The sequence below is a fragment of the Mirounga leonina genome, unplaced genomic scaffold (genome assembly GCF_011800145.1).
Source record: "Mirounga leonina isolate KUSES-001 unplaced genomic scaffold, KU_Mleo_1.0 Mir_224, whole genome shotgun sequence".
Classification (NCBI taxonomy): Eukaryota; Metazoa; Chordata; class Mammalia; order Carnivora; family Phocidae; genus Mirounga; species Mirounga leonina.
In genome coordinates this window covers 20838160-20853226 of record NW_023270615.1, presented here as the reverse complement: position 1 = coordinate 20853226, position 15067 = coordinate 20838160, and the positions used below count along the sequence as shown (strand labels likewise).

The 15067-nt window shown below is 52.9% G+C and overlaps 2 protein-coding genes across 4 annotated transcripts in view; one reads left to right on the top strand and one right to left on the bottom strand.

Moving 5' to 3' along the window:
* Positions 1-7546, top strand: part of CENPP (centromere protein P) — a 234312-nt gene extending 226766 nt beyond the window's left edge. Inside the window, exons 6-8 of the mRNA XM_035029270.1 lie at positions 6041-6120; positions 7059-7150; positions 7416-7546. Of these exons, the coding sequence (XP_034885161.1) occupies positions 6041-6120; positions 7059-7150; positions 7416-7546 (303 nt within the window). The remainder of the gene's footprint in view (positions 1-6040; positions 6121-7058; positions 7151-7415) is intronic.
* A 738-nt stretch (positions 7547-8284) lies between these two features.
* IPPK (inositol-pentakisphosphate 2-kinase) overlaps positions 8285-15067 on the bottom strand; it is a 45262-nt gene continuing 38479 nt past the window's right edge. Inside the window, exons 12-14 of one of the 3 annotated variants that reach the window (XR_004683559.1) lie at positions 12039-12118; positions 8755-9848; positions 8285-8512 (exon numbers count right to left, since the gene is read on the bottom strand). Coding sequence is in view for 2 of the 3 variants with exons in the window: in XM_035029263.1 (XP_034885154.1) it covers positions 9623-9848; positions 12039-12118 (306 nt within the window). In the remaining variant the exon portion in view is untranslated. Of the gene's footprint in view, positions 8513-8572; positions 9849-10976; positions 11082-12038; positions 12119-15067 lie in introns of those variants that run through there. The other 2 variants (XM_035029263.1, XM_035029264.1) reach the window with 2 other exon arrangements.

Genomic DNA, 15067 nt, shown 5'->3' with positions numbered 1-15067 from the left:
CCTGCTTTAGGGGACCCCAGACCGCCACCCAGTCGTTCACCACGACATGCATCTCGACATGGGGCTCGTCACTGGATCCCTGCGTCCAGGACAGTGCATGGCGCCAAGTAGGGCTTTACAGAGGACGCCCTTCTCCTGAGGGGAGCAGAGCTGCCCAGGCCCCGAGAGTGGAGGGACGTTCCTTGTAGAAACAAGGTCTCATTTCATACAGCAACATGCACCTGTTTTAGCCGTAATTTACTGAGTTTGGACAGACGCCCTTGTGGTCCGCCCTGCTCCTGCCTCTCACCCCGTGACCTCTGCTCTGTTGTCTCCTTCTCTAGACTCTCAAAAATGTGGCCCTTTGTGTCGCCTTCTGAGGTTAGTCCATGCTCTTGTGTGGATGACGCTGCTGCCGAACATCCTTCCGTTGTACAGAAGGCCCAAGTTGTTTGCACACCTGCTGTGGGGGAGCTGGGCCTGGTGTATGGGCAGAAAGGATCACTCACTGTTTCCAGTTTGGGGCTCTGATTAATGAGCAGTTGCATGCAACTCTCTGGACATGTTTTGGTTTCCCTCGGGTAAATACTTGGCCGTGGGATTGCTTGCATATCTAACTCCTTAAGAAGCCACTGGACTTACCCAGTTTCCACCAGCAACAGATCCGCTTCTCCACCAAAACTCGGTATTATTAGCCGTGTTTATATTAGCCGTTCTGGTGGGTGCAAGGTGGTATCTCACTGTGGTTTTAATTTGCATTTCGGTAACGACTAATGATACTACCTTTTTCCTTCCACATCTCTTCTTTGGTTAGGTATCTTTAAATCCTTTGACGGTTATATAAACTAGGTTGTTTGTCTTCTTATCAATGAGTTCTAAGTGTTCCTTACATGTAGTCTGAGGCTGGCCTTTTGAAGAGTGGTCATTTCTAATTCTGATGAAGTTACCCAATTTATTTCTCTTTTGTGGATCCTAGTTTTTGTTTCGTACCTGAGAAATCTTTGGCTAATCCAGGACTACAAAGATTCTTTTATTTTTAGTAAGTTTTATAATTTTAGCTCTTACATTTAGGTCTGTGATCCATGTCTGTGTATGGGCTACGCATGGAGGCTCACTTTTCTACATCGATACATTCTTGTCCCGGCACATCTGTTGGAAAGTCTGGGATGTGTTTTGTCCCCCGGTGAAACCTCACACATACTCTGGACGAGACTCTCTTCAACTACAAGATGTTATTAAAATATGACCAGATCCAATTAAATGGGGAAGAACAGTCTTTTCAACGACTTGATATGGAGACAGCTGAATATTCCCAGACAAAAGAATGAAGGTGGACTCCTACCTTACATCATCTACAAAAGTTAACTCAAAATGGATCAAAGACCTAATTTTAAAAGCTAAAAATATAGGGGCGCCTGGGTGGCTCAGTTGGTTAAGTGACTGCCTTCGGCTCAGGTCATGGTCCCATGGACCCTTCGACCCCAGGGTCCTCGGATCGAGTCCCACATCGGGCTCCTTGCTCAGCGGGGAGCCTGCTTCTCCCTCTGACCCTCTCCCCTCTCATGCTGTTTCTCTCTCTCTCTCAAAAAAATAAATAAAATCTTAAAAAAAAAAGCTAAAAATATAAATCTCTTAAAAAAAAACATAGGTGTAAATCTCTGTGACCTTGGGTTCAGCATTGGTTTCTTAGCTATGACACCGAAACACAAGCAAGAAAAAGAACAAAAATAGATAAACTGGACTTCATAAAAATTAAAAACTTTACTCAGGTGACACCAGTAAGGAAGTAAAAAGACAATCCCCAGAATGGGAGAAATCCATTTATCTGACAACTGATTTGTATCCAGACTATATAAAGAACTATTATAATTCGATAATAAAAAGAAAAACAGCCCAGTTTAAAAATTAGGCAAAGGATCTGAACACACATTTCTCCAGAGGAGGTGAACACATGTGAAGAGGCTCAGCATCCATGGCCATCAGAGAAAATCAGGGAAATGCAAATCCACAGTGACCTTCCACCTCACACCCACCAGGAGGACAAGAACAGTTTCTAAGAGGGGGTGATGACCAACGTTGTCAGCAAGGAGACAGAGAAATCAGGACCCTCAGACAATGCTGATGGAATCATGAAGGCGGGCGGCCGCCATGGGCAGCAGTTGGGCAGTTCCTCCATGGTTACGTGGATTTCCATAGGACTCAGTGGTGCTGCTCCCAGGCGCATAACCATGAGGAAGGAGAACGCATGTGCCCACCCGTGTTCACAGCAGCATTGTTTCCAGTAGCCAAAAAGCAAAGAACCCCCACGTGCCCATCAGCTGACGAACGGATGAACAGTGGGGTGTTACTCAGCCGCGCAAAGGAGTGAGCATGGAGGTCGGCTACCGCGTGCTCACACCCTGAAAACGTGCAAGTCAAAGAGGCCAGTCACACAAGACACATCTCGAATGATTCTGTTTGTCTGAAATGCCCAGAACAGGGACATCTGTGGACTGTCTGTCCATGCTCGCTGCCTGATGCCTGGGGGGCACAGAGGGGTGAAGGGGCAGTAGCTAAAGAGCAGGGCTTCCACACTGGACTGCAGAGATGATGTACGACCTTGTGAATACACTAAAAGCCCTGAATTATATACACTTTAAAGGAGTGTTATGTGAATTTTATCTCAATTTTTTAAAAAAATCATTGAATCAGCCAGACATAAAGTCAAGATGAATTAACTGTGGACACCCAGGGGTGCATTTAAGCTCAGAATGCAAGGTTTCCCATTCGTGTGAGTGGGAGGCAGGCAGGGTGCCTGGTCCCTTTCCCTTCGGCACTGGGCTGGTATCACGGGCACGAAAACACAAGGCTGGTTTTTCTCCAATGCTCTTACAAATTCTGTTCCCTTTGGACCAGCAGCCACTTCAACAGCAAAGCCAATCTCCGGAGTGAAAGGGTCTGACCCCAAACCAGCGTCCCCCCGGCCGCCACTTCTGCCGCACAGACACCGGGGAAGTTCTTGAATGCAGACCCCGAGGCGTGTGGCAAGCAGCTGAGTGAACACCTCTGTTGAATCACCACTTAGGACAGGCTTCCTGGGGAGGGCTAACGCCCCGCATGTGCAGAGCACCCACATCCCAAAGCTCGTTCCCTGGCTTCCCAACGATACCTCCCATCAGATAGAGTCGTATGCAAGACTTCTAACCACTGCTAAAACGTGCTCGTCTGCGTTCAGAGCTGCGTCCCACGTCACAGCGTCTCTGTTCTCCCGCAGCACCACCCGCACGCTGCTGGCCCGTGGGCTCTGCTCTGTGCTCTCCCCCCTGCGGTGTGTGCTGTGCGCGGAGGGCGAGGAGCCGATAACGGGCCGCGTCACTACCTTGTGTAAAAGGCGACTTACCACACCCCCAAAGAGCTCTCCAGATCTCTTCCTAACGTCAGCATTTCTACTTGTTTTCTGTTTGTTTGTTAAGGTTTTATTAGAAAGAATGAGAGAGAGCATGAGAGGGGGGAGGGTCAGAGGGAGAAGCAGACTCCCCGCCGAGCAGGGAGCCCGATGCGGGACTCGATCCCGGGACTCCAGGATCATGACCTGAGCTGAAGGCAGTCGCTTAATGACTGAGCCACCCAGGCGCCCTGTTTGTTTTTAAACTAGAGGAAGTATATCTTTTAGTGAACGCTTCTTATCTAAACCCTCCTTTTGCTTGTGAGGAGGCCTGGCCAGGCTGTGAGGTCCGCCTGGAGGCTGAGCCTGCAGCACGTGTGCACCCCTGGGCCCCACGCTGGAGCCGGCCCCGGCCTCAGGCGGCCGCCCCACAGCCTGGGAGCTGCCCTGCCGTGCTCACGTGTCCCTCCGTGCGGCTCAGCGACAGCTGTTATTAATTTAGAAGAGCTTGAGGTTTAAAAGTCAGCCAGCACTTTCCATTTAAAACACTCAGGTACACATTTGCTCACACACACTGGCTGAAGTTAGAAACTGTCTGTAAGCCTAAACCAGGCCGAGCCCAGCACTTGGTCAGAACGGCTTGGTGTTTGGATGCGATCTTGCTCTGTCGGCGTCTCTCACACGCAGGTCTGGGAGCACGGGCCTCACGCTGGCAGCAGAGGCTGGTCTTCGCACTAGCCCTTTAGAAGCTGTGACACGTCTTTGTCCCTACAAGACCTCCTCCTTGGGGCTGATGGGGTTCTGTCCACCGAGTACTTGTGTCCTCAGGAAGGTCCTGTCCTCTGAAGCCCCGGGTTCTGCCACCCACAGCGCTAGCCCTGCCGCTCTGTCCCGTGAGGCTCCATGTGGGACACGGCGGGGCTCGCAGCTGACCTCAGCGTCAGCCCAGGGGTCTTGTTTCTACACCAGGCACGGCGGGAGGAGGGAGAGGAGATGTGTCTCAGACGCTGCCCCAGAGCCCACAGGCTCACTGCCGTCCCCCAGCCCTACAGTCCGCTCCCTGGAGAGCAGACCTCAAAGTCAGGTGTGTGTTCAGGTGTCAGTTCTGCTGCGAGGAATAGGAAGACAGATTTATCTACAATATTAGGCGGAGGGGAAAGCCAACCCTACCTTAGGGTTGCAAGCCTGGGAATCTATGAAATCCCACTTCATCTCCCTCTTTTTTTTTTTAAAGATTTTATTTATTTATTTGAGAGAGAGAGAATGAGAGACAGAGAGCATGAGAGGGGGAGGGGCAGAGGGAGAAGCAGACCCCCTGCCGAGCAGGGAGCCTAATGCGGGACTCGATCCCGGGACTCCAGGATCATGACCTGAGCCGAAGGCAGTCGCCTAACCAACTGAGCCACCCAGGCGCCCCATCTCCCTCTTTGAGAGAGAATACCTTTGACTCTGAAATGGCATGTGATCTCCTCGTGAAGCTGGCTTGGCAGAGCATGCTCCCCAAGACCCTGTTAGCCAGGGGAGACTGACGGAGAGGTCACGGGGGCCCCCAGTGGCCCTGCTCCCGACATGCAGATGGGCAGGAGCCATTGGGCGGCGGCCAGTGTGAGGATGGACACCATGGCAGGGGCCTGCCCAGGGGCCGCAGTTTAAAGGGTTTTAAGGCCAAATGCTAAAGCTCTAGAGAACAGCAGTGAACATCCCGGCAGACAGCACCGGTCGTCAGGGCGCACATCACCTTGGGGAGTTGCAAGGAGCACTGCAGAGCATGTGTGACTGGTCTTCTCAGGCCACCCAGGTCTCGAGAACAGGACAGACGGAGGGGCCACCCCAGAGCAGAGGGGTCTAGGGAGGCAGTGTGGCCAAAGGCCGGAGAGCCCTGGGGGACAAACAGGTGAAATCGGGATGAAGCTCTTCTCTAACCTGCTAACACTGAGAGGTAGAGGGTAGAGGGTGTGGGCACATGAGGGCCGTGGGGCGGTGGAAAGATCTAGAACAGGCAGCGCCAGTGAACACAGGAGGCAGGAGTGGGGTGGCCGGGTCTGAGACCCCAGAGGCGCTCCTGCAGGACCAGCCAAGAGGGGCCCTGGCTGTGCGCAAGATGGAAATCAAACGTGAGCCAGCCAGCGGGAGGTGAGAGCGGAGTTTACTGAACTTAGAAAGATACAGACAGAGCATCCAGGAGACATGGAAAGGAAAGGAGGGAGTCTCGTCTTTGTTTGGGGCCTGGGGGGCTTTACTGGGGATGGTGGTCTGGTGCACACGTCCCCTGAGGCATCCAGGAACCGTGAGAGCAGAGAGGAGGGCCCAGGTGTTACTCCTCGGAACCAGGACGCCTTGGTGCCGGGGTGTCTAGCACTGGGGGTCTGGAATACCCACATGATGGCTTCCAGTCCTTCTCACCTGGTCCTGCCTTTGATGTGGTCTCTTCTAGAGAAACCACTGAGTCCTGGTCCCTTATGAGGAGGGCAGACAGCATCTACATTGAGGCCTGTATAAATTGGGGGTGCAGGTCCTAACAACAAGAGAAGCAGGAAAAGGAGCCCAGAGCAGGTTTTTGTGGAGCCTTCAGTTTCCCTGTCTCCGCCAGGGCCCCATGCTGCCCAACTACCCGCACCCGCAACCTGAAGACCTTCGTGAGGGCTCCTGGCTTCTGTTCTGTCACTGACTCTTCTGTACCCGCTTCCTCTCCCACAGGAGAAGTACCCAGCAGCCGTGCACCTCCCGGAGGGGGCCGCCTCCAGCTGCATGGTGGTCCGGAGCGCCTGCCAGCCAGGGTGAGTGCGGATGCCCTGCAGGCCCAGCTCCCCAACACCCAGGCGGCTGCTTGCTGTTAAAAACGAGGATTAGAAAACGAATGTCCGCTACCTTCCAGGCACCTTGAGATGCCTGTGGGCCGTGCTGGCCGTGCAGCTGCGGGGAGGAGAGCAGGGTGTGGGACGTGGGGCAACGGCCAGTGTTGCTGGGCTCGCTGCAGGGCTGGAGGGAGCCCGGGGGAGGCCGGGAAGGGCTGGAGCTGTCTTGATGGGCTGGCCTCAGAAAAGGCCGGGAGGCAGCAAGCGCTGGGTGAAGGGAGGACTCCCTGGGGTCTGTGTGCACGGTCGGCGTCAGAATGCCTGGAGGTGCTTTGTTTTCACACCTGAAGATGGTGCTGCAGTTCTGTGGGCCTCTCAGACTTGCCTGTGTTACTCGGCACTATACCCAAAGTGCGCTTCTGCTTACGTGTGGAGCTGTGTGCAGCTCACTCTCGGTGGTTCTACTCCATCAGCTGTATTTCTGCCTTCTTCGGGTCTTGGGCACTGGGGTCATCCGTCGTTTTCCCCTGGTTCTCACGCTCCTGTCCATGTCCCCGGACACGTGAGGACCCAGGCTTCTGTGGCTGGAAGTGAAATTCCTGGGCCACGGGGTGGGTCCGGCCTCCCATCACTGCCGAAGCCTTTCAGACTACTTCATCGGTTCAGGGTCCGCACTGCAGGTTTTCTGCACCCTGTATGGCCACACCACCACATCGTGGGTACCGAACAGCATCTTGCTGGGCCTCGGGGTCCACTTCCCTCTTCGTTCTGTCACATGTGCTTCCCTGAGCAGATGTGGCGTGTGTCCATGGCCAGACGTCTTCAGGAGCACCTCCCCAGGGAGGGTGACAGGTGACACACGGGTCCCACTTCCCACCCGATTTGAAAGAGCCCTTAGGGACGCATCTTACCTCTTTCAGGTTCGAGCTGGTCGTCATTTGGAGGGTGCAGATAGATGAAGGAGGCAGGGTTTTGCCGAAGCTGGATCTTCTACCCAAAGCACCACAGCAAGGTAGGGGCCCCCGGGGTGGGGGTGTGAGGACTTCTTACTGTGCCCAACAGACGCCTGCTTCTGTCATCTGGTTTTCATGGCAAGAGTCACAAGTTGAGAACTCGCTGTAGTGTTTGTATCGGTTTATCAGGAATCAGAAAGCAGAGGCGAGGAGGGACCGTTCCGTCCCCCCCTCTGGCGTGCGGGTCCGTGCCCATGGTCACGACAGTTTGGGACGGAGGGGGGGTCTCGGTGTAGAGTCTCAGCCGGCTTGCTCTCCCTGCAGCCCTGCAGCTGGACCGGAACCGAGTCCTGGAGACCGCGCCTCTCAGCTTCCGAGCCCTGCTGGGCGCACTGGGCATCGAAGCCGCCCTCGAGAGCCTGATAAAGTCGCTCTGCACAGCGGACCGCGACTAGTTCCGGGCAAACACGCAGGTGTGGGATCTTCCACATGAACAGTTTCTGTTCCACAGAGAAACAACACCTTTAGGACACGTCTGTGCAGCTTCAGCTCATTCTATATAAACTGTCGGGACATGGAAAAATAAACGCAGCCATTGAATACGAAGTGTCGGACGAGGGGCACGTACAGTGCTTAGGCGCGCCTGGCGGGCTCGGTTGGGGGAGTGTGCAACTCTTCATCTCAGGGTCAGGAGTTCGAGCCCAACACGGGGGGGCATAGATTACTTAAAAAAAAAAATTTCTCAAAAGTTAAGCTTATTATTATTCTTTTAATAATAATAGGAGTGAGTGTCCATCCTTGGATCGGGGGAGCAGCCGGTCCTACCTCTCACCAGGTCTGAGGGTGGAGGCGTCCTGTGTTCTGGAGATCGGCCCTCCCCTTGCCACCCGAGGACCCCACTCCCTAACATTCCTGACACCGGGGCGACGCACCGCCCACCTTGCCACCCTGCCCAGTAGAGCAGAACTCACTCCTCTTGGCCTTCACATGAAAGTGGAGCAGTCAGCTTAAAAAATGCAGTAATACAGACTCGACCCCACCCCCACCCCCCTGGGCAGCACTGGCCTCAGCTGCCCCATTTAAAAGGTTAGAGTCGGTAGAAACAGCGCCTGAAACCACAGTCAGGGAAGGGGCCACACTGGAGTGTGAGGCGGAGACCACACAGGGCAGGGCCTCGTCGGTCCGCATGTCCCCCCATGGATGCTGGTGCTTTCAGCCGGGACGGGCCTGGGAGGTGGCCTGACCCACCTCCTGGCAGGGCCGGGGTCCTGTGCACACCCATCCTCACGCAGGCCAGCAGCAAGGAGCGACCTCAGGCCGAAACGACACAGATGCTTCCACACATGTCCCTGCGAGGGGCGTCTCCACAGCCCCCCAACGCACACGGACGAGACACGTGTCATTTGAGTATTTTTCTGAACCTCCGAGTGTGGAGAAAGCAAATGTTAGGACAAGGCTGAATAAATTCTAGGAGAGCTGGCTTGATTCAAACAAGTATAATTCTCAAGTTATCACAAAATTCCCCACAAAAATTTACAATCAGCAAAATATTTTTCACGTAGCGTTTTCATACAATTCCGTGGTTTTGCCATTATAATCTTATGTTACAATAAACCTTCATTAGTCCCTCAAAACAATGATATAAATAATCTGTACAACCTACCATAGAATAAAAAACCAAAGCCAAGATTCCCCCCAGTTTTCTTAGCAGCCGGGCACACCTACGGTGACCCCAACGAGAACCCTCTTGGTGCCAGCCAGGAGTCGCTCATCTGTGGGAGCACGCCCCGCTGGCGACGTCCCCAGACACCCAGAATGCCTGGCGCGAGCCGCCCCGACGCCAGCTCCGCGGCAGCGACTTCGCGTGGCAAGGGACGCCTCGTCTCCCCTAGAGTCAAAGATAAAATCATTCAGCTAAAAAGAAAGCGCTCGAGTGAGTGGCGTCCACCCCGACCTGAGTCCCGTGCTCCCTGACGACCCTGCCCTGTGCAGAGCGGAGGCCGTGGCGCCTCCAGAGACCCCGAGTCCACGCAGCTCAGGACCCACATCCGCACCAGCCACCCATCGCTCCCTGCAGCAGAGAGCCCACTAAACCTGTGCTGCCTGGTGGCTCGCACGGAAGCAGCGACCACATAACTCAGCTGGGGGAGTTCCAGTAGTATCCATGTTTTCCTTCAAGTCCAAACGGTAAGATGTACGCGACAATTCAAGTTTACTATGTTAGCGTCTGGTGGTAGGAGATCCAAACCGTGGGTCTTAAGGCTTTTACATCAGAGATTAGACATGAGCCCGGTGGGGAGGAGGAGCGGCCCAGAGCAGAAGGTGTGGGGACACTGCACGCCCAGCGCTCCCCATCCTCGAAGGTGCTTCTGGTGGCCTTCCATTCGGGTCACCCAGACGCAGCCCCACCTGAACACGGGTTAAGAAGCAAAAACATTCACAGCCAAAGGTCACGCAGCACAACGGGGAAGAGCCCTCTCATTCAGCCTTCACATTCTGCGTTCAAGTTTCAAAGACCCCGCAGGCAGCGCCTAGACCTTATGGAGAACTAACGTGCAGTCCTCACTCTCCTTGAACCTGGTCGACATCACAGCTGCATCTTTGGCGTGTACAGTCTTTGAGTAGAAGTTGACTATCTTGCCGTCCAGTTTGTACTGGTGAGGAATGCTCTCATAGGGCTTGAGGTCGAGGTCCAGCACAGACACGGAGAACGCAAACCTGGATCTCGACGAAGGGACGACAGGCCTTTGATCGGAGCTGGAAGTGAAAGGGCAGCTTCAGGACACATGAACCCCCCAACACCCAAACCCTCACCCTGCTCAGGGTGCACACCCCGCCTAGGCCCGCCATGACACCCGCCACCGCACGGACGGGAGGACTGGCAGGTATCCCCCAGTCCCTGGGGGCACTTGACCAGGAGTCAGCAATCACTAACCCTGAGAGAAAGGAGAACGTCGACCTGGCCCTTCCTCAACCCGACGGAGCAGACTTCCCTTCACCCGCCTTTTCCCACATCTGCTGAGAAGCCCGTGCTCCCTGAGGCTCTTCCCATTTGGAGAGAGCGCTGATTTCATGCTCTAGTCTCAAATCTAATCTGCAGGTTTTGATGTTTTGTTCTTAAGGCTTCATTCTGTGGGCTGCCTAAACATCAGAACAGTCACGTGCTTATAACAGAAGATGAACAGTTATTTGTACTAAAACCAACCACTCTGAGGCTAATTCTGAATTTTGTATTAAAATTGCTGTGTATCCATCTCACTCAGCTCTCAGATGCTTGGTAATATTTCACATCCAATAACTGGTTAAATATATGCGCTCGGTTTGGCCCAAGAAGAATACGAGTCCTAGTTTCCCCACGCTTACTACTCTTCTAGAGTTAGAAAGCAACACAAATTGTAAAAGCTCCTGCCTGGGAGGGGAAGACCAATCCACACGCTCCCGTTCTGATGAAGCTAATCAAGGCCGAGACTCTCCCTTCACTCCTGCCCCAAAATGCCCTCTCTCTAGGGAAAACGGAGCCCTGGCTCAGCTGCTGGGTCACAGCTACTCCCTCCCGAACGGCAGCGAAGGTCCCGCTTCTGAGGCCCGAGCTCCAGGCAGCAGGGCCGGGACAGCACCTCTCCGGCCCCCAGCAGGTTTCCCCCGCCGAGCCGGCACCTGACAAGGCGACACGCACACAGAGGGGCATCGCTCGGCACACGGGCTGCCTGTGTGTCCACCACAAGCTCCCGTGAGCCCAGGGCACAGCTCCAAAGCCGAAACGCTTCTGCGCCACGGGGCTCCCAGGACATGCACCCCCACCCCGCCCGTCTGCGCCTGCGCCTGCCGAGCAGCCGGCCAGCCCTGCACATTCCCGCACATTCCTGAGCGCGTGCCTGTTTCAGGAAGGGCAGCGGGTGACATCTGCATGCTTCTGCCATCGGACAAGGCCAGCTCGATCAGTGAACTCGCACTGCAGGCACTTCCTCACGGGATCACAGGGGTCCTCCACTAAACAGAACAGCCTTTTTGTACTTCAGTTGCACCCTACGAACATCCCTCCGTGTTTCCGATCCGCTCCATGCCTGCCAGGGAGCAGCGGTCCTGGGAATGTTTAGTTCAAAAGCATCTGAAAAACGGGTGGCTGGCAGCCAACGATAAGGTCATCTTGACCCGGGAACACACGTCGGAAGAATGTGGAACGTTCCACAAACACTGTGTGTGGGGTTTGGCACCCTGAGGATCAATGCTGAAGATGCCATCTAATTAGCAAGAGAAGATTACAGGTTCATCCTGAATTCCTAAAAAAAGGCAGGGGAGGGGACCGGACAAGGATGATAATGTCCAGGGAGAGCTGCTGCCAACAGGACGCGCAACAGCGACGTGCTGTCCCACAGGCACATGAGGGTCAGGACCTGGTGGGGGATCTGCAGCTTCTCAGGCCTCCAAGCCTCAGTGGGCACGTGGGGCCTTGAGAGGAAGGAATTTGTACCAAGGATCCAAGCTGCTTCTAAGTCTTTGGAGTATTTTCTTAGAAAATCATAGTAATCTTGGGGCGCCTGGGTGGCTCAGTCGTTAAGCATCTGCCTTCGGCTCAGGTCAGCATCCCAGGGTCCTGGGATCGAGCCCCGCATCGGGCTCCCTGCTCAGCGGGGCCTGCTTCTCCCTCCCCCGCTCCCCTGCTTGTGTTCCCTCTCTCGCTGTGTCTCTCTCTCAAATAAAGAAAATAAAATCTTAAAAAAAAAAGAAAATCATAGTAATCTTTAATAGGACAGTCTTTTTAAGTTATTCTCCATAAATGTCTTTCCAGCTGACTCACACGCTTCTAGAGAGCAGTGGGAGTCAGCAAGCCGTGGCGGGTTACTAGGTGTCGTGCGGGCCGTGGGCATCAGCCTGTCAGCAGACGTGGCCCTGCCAGGGCGCTCTGGCCACAGGGACACGGGCACGACCATGCAGCAGGCAGCTCACCTGGAGTCCTGCAGGCAGGGCGAGAGCGCGATCATGATGGAGCAGTCCTTCGCAGTCATGGCCACCCGGTACTGCTGAACCTACGGGGGATGGAGAGGTCAGCGCTGGCCGGGACCACACCCCCACCACACGCACCCGGCACGGCCCAGGAACCGGCTACAGACCCGGGGGTGAGTGAGGGAGCCCCAGGCCAGCCCGGCCCTGACCTCTCACTGCAGGTAGCATGTGGACCCCAACTCCAAACACTAGGATGCAGGCTTGTCTGCCAGCTTGGAAGTTCGCTACCTGGGCTACCAGGGTGCTGGGCACCCTGACGGTGCTGGGCCAGCTCTGCTCCATACACACCCAGTGAGGCCTGCTCGGGTCACACCGCCACCACGAGGGACGCTGCGTGGATGGAGGGCTGCCAGGCTCTGCGTGAGCTCACTTCATCCCCAGAGCGGCCCACAGCCGGCCTGCTCAGCACTACCCGGGGACGGCAGGCCTGGGTTCAAACCCAGGCTGAACCCAGGCTCTATGGCTCTCAACACGGGCTTGAGCACGTGCGCGCACCAGCCCACAAACACACTCGCCAGGGCCGCCGACGCAAACCACACACGGTGCGCTCTGGGGGACCCAACTCATGAGGCCGTGTGTGCCCACCTGCACGGCAGACACACAGAGAGGTTCTGGAAAGCGTCACCTTGGTGTCGAGTCTGGGGCATCTTCCCCCTTCTTTGATGTTCCACATTATTATTTGAATTTTTTAGATTGAATAGCTCTCACTTTTACAAAAATAAACTAATTACAAAAAAGGCAATGGGCCTTACAGGTTGTCACTGCCCTCATCATCATATGCGGACAGATCAGTCTCACCTTCCCTGTAGCCCTTTCCTGAGTCCCACCCCAAGAAAACGTCCAGTTCCCACCTTCCCTGCGCACAACTGTGCAAGGTGCCTCAGGCCGGCTGGTGGCTCTTTTGGGGCTTGCAAAACCTCTTCTACACTTGGTTTGTTTGGCTAAGAAATCAGGTATTTCACAAAACACACAAAAAATTCGGTCCAAACAAATAAGGAGATAAACATAAAAAAGCATAAAATATTTGTGTCCTCATTACAAGACAAGTCAGAAAAGACTGACAGATCTGAATTCCCAAAGACGAAAAATATCTATATAACACCGTCTAAAACCAATGTGGGAGACAGAGATCGGCAGCAATCACTGATGATCAGTACCAAGGCATCAAGCGCTAGATCCGTCTGGAAGAGGATACTTCCCAAAGAAGGTGTGAAACCCAATAAACAGACAAAAGAAAACAGCCAATAAATATATGAAAAGATGCCAAACCTTACTAATTATCAAGGAAATGCAAATTATACCAAACATTTTTCACTCATTAGATGCACAAAACTACACATAAAATCAGACATAAAATGGAAGGGCCAGACTCTCGCTTCGAGTAATGCCGGACTGTGTGATCAGGGGCCAACCCGACTACAGAGGTCCACCCGAGGAAGCTGGACAAAATACCAAAACCATCTGCTACACGGCAGTGTGAACCGGAGCAGAGAGAGTGGCTGGACCAGTGGGGAGACAGACATTTGGGTCTCTTCTGCCCTGAGACAGGGTTGACAGTTCCGGAGGGTTGGCTGAGAGGTACTCTTCTCACCAACCTCCAGGGCTATGGGGACAGTAATCGTGTGAACCCCCTCTTCGGGTTAGCACCCAGAGCTGCACCTGGAGACCGAGGGAGCCACAGGCTGGCATCCTTCCAGGACCTGCAGCCCTGCTTCAAAGAGATCAGTCACCAAAACTGGGGTCAGAGGACCCCAACTTGCTAGGGCTTCCCTGTCTCCCAGCAGAAGCAAACCCAAGATCCTCCCTGGAAGAAGACATACTAGGCCTTGCATTATTTCTAAAATAATTGTAAAATATAGTGATTGACACGTAAGTTAAAATATCCAGGTACAACACAGCATGACCTAAGTGAAAACCTGCAAGAAACCCCAGTCCCAGGTCAGCAGAGACAAACACAGACTCCCAACTACTGCAGGTACCAGACAGACATGCTGCTCTGTTCAAAGGATAAAAGACAAAATCAAGAATGTGAGGAGAGCTGGAGGCTATAAAAATAAACCATATGTAAATTCTAGAATTGAAAAAATACAAAAATCAATATTAAGAATTCAAGAGATAGTTTTAATAGATTAGAAAAAACACAAGAGACTTGCTACAATGGAAGATAGGTCCAAGTAAAAATATCCAGAATGAACCATGGAAAGTAAGACAGCTGGAAAATACCAAGGAAACGGGCAGAAATCAAATCTGAAGGTGTTAAGGCCAAATATTTTCCAAGCCTGAGGAAAGACATCAAGCCACAGACTCAAGAATGACTCCAAAAAAACACAATCACTTACACACATCACCAAACACTTAAGGACGAGTCACCAGCAGACCAACACAAAGGAAACGTTAAAGGGTATTCTTCAGACAACAAAATCATCCTAGGTAACAAGCTCCAGAATGCAGGGCAGAATGAAGAGCAACCCAAGAGAAGCATCTGTGGGTAAAAGGAAACCGGTTGTATAAAATGGTAACAACATCTCTTTGAGTTTAAAACAATAGAATACACAGCAATAGGATTTAAGTCAGGACGAGAGTAAAATATACTCTTAAGAATTTTGCACTGTCCAAAAAGAGAGTGAAGGTACTAGACATTAGACTTTCATAAGTCAACTGCTTGTTGCAAAGGTTAGGATAACAACTAAGAGAAAAACAAAAGACTCTGTAACTTCCAACAGAGTGGGGAAATTCAATGATAAAAATATAACCCAAAAGATTCTAAAAGAGGAAAGGAAAAGAAACCTAATAAAACAGGTGATAAAGGATTAAACCTAACTATACGTCCATAAAACATCAGAAAGGATAGAAAACCAAACCATACTTTAAATGCAAAGGCATAGAAAGATTAAAAACAAAAGAACAGAAAAAGATATACAGTGCAAGTATTAACCAAAAGAACCTACAGATGTTACACTAATATCAGACAA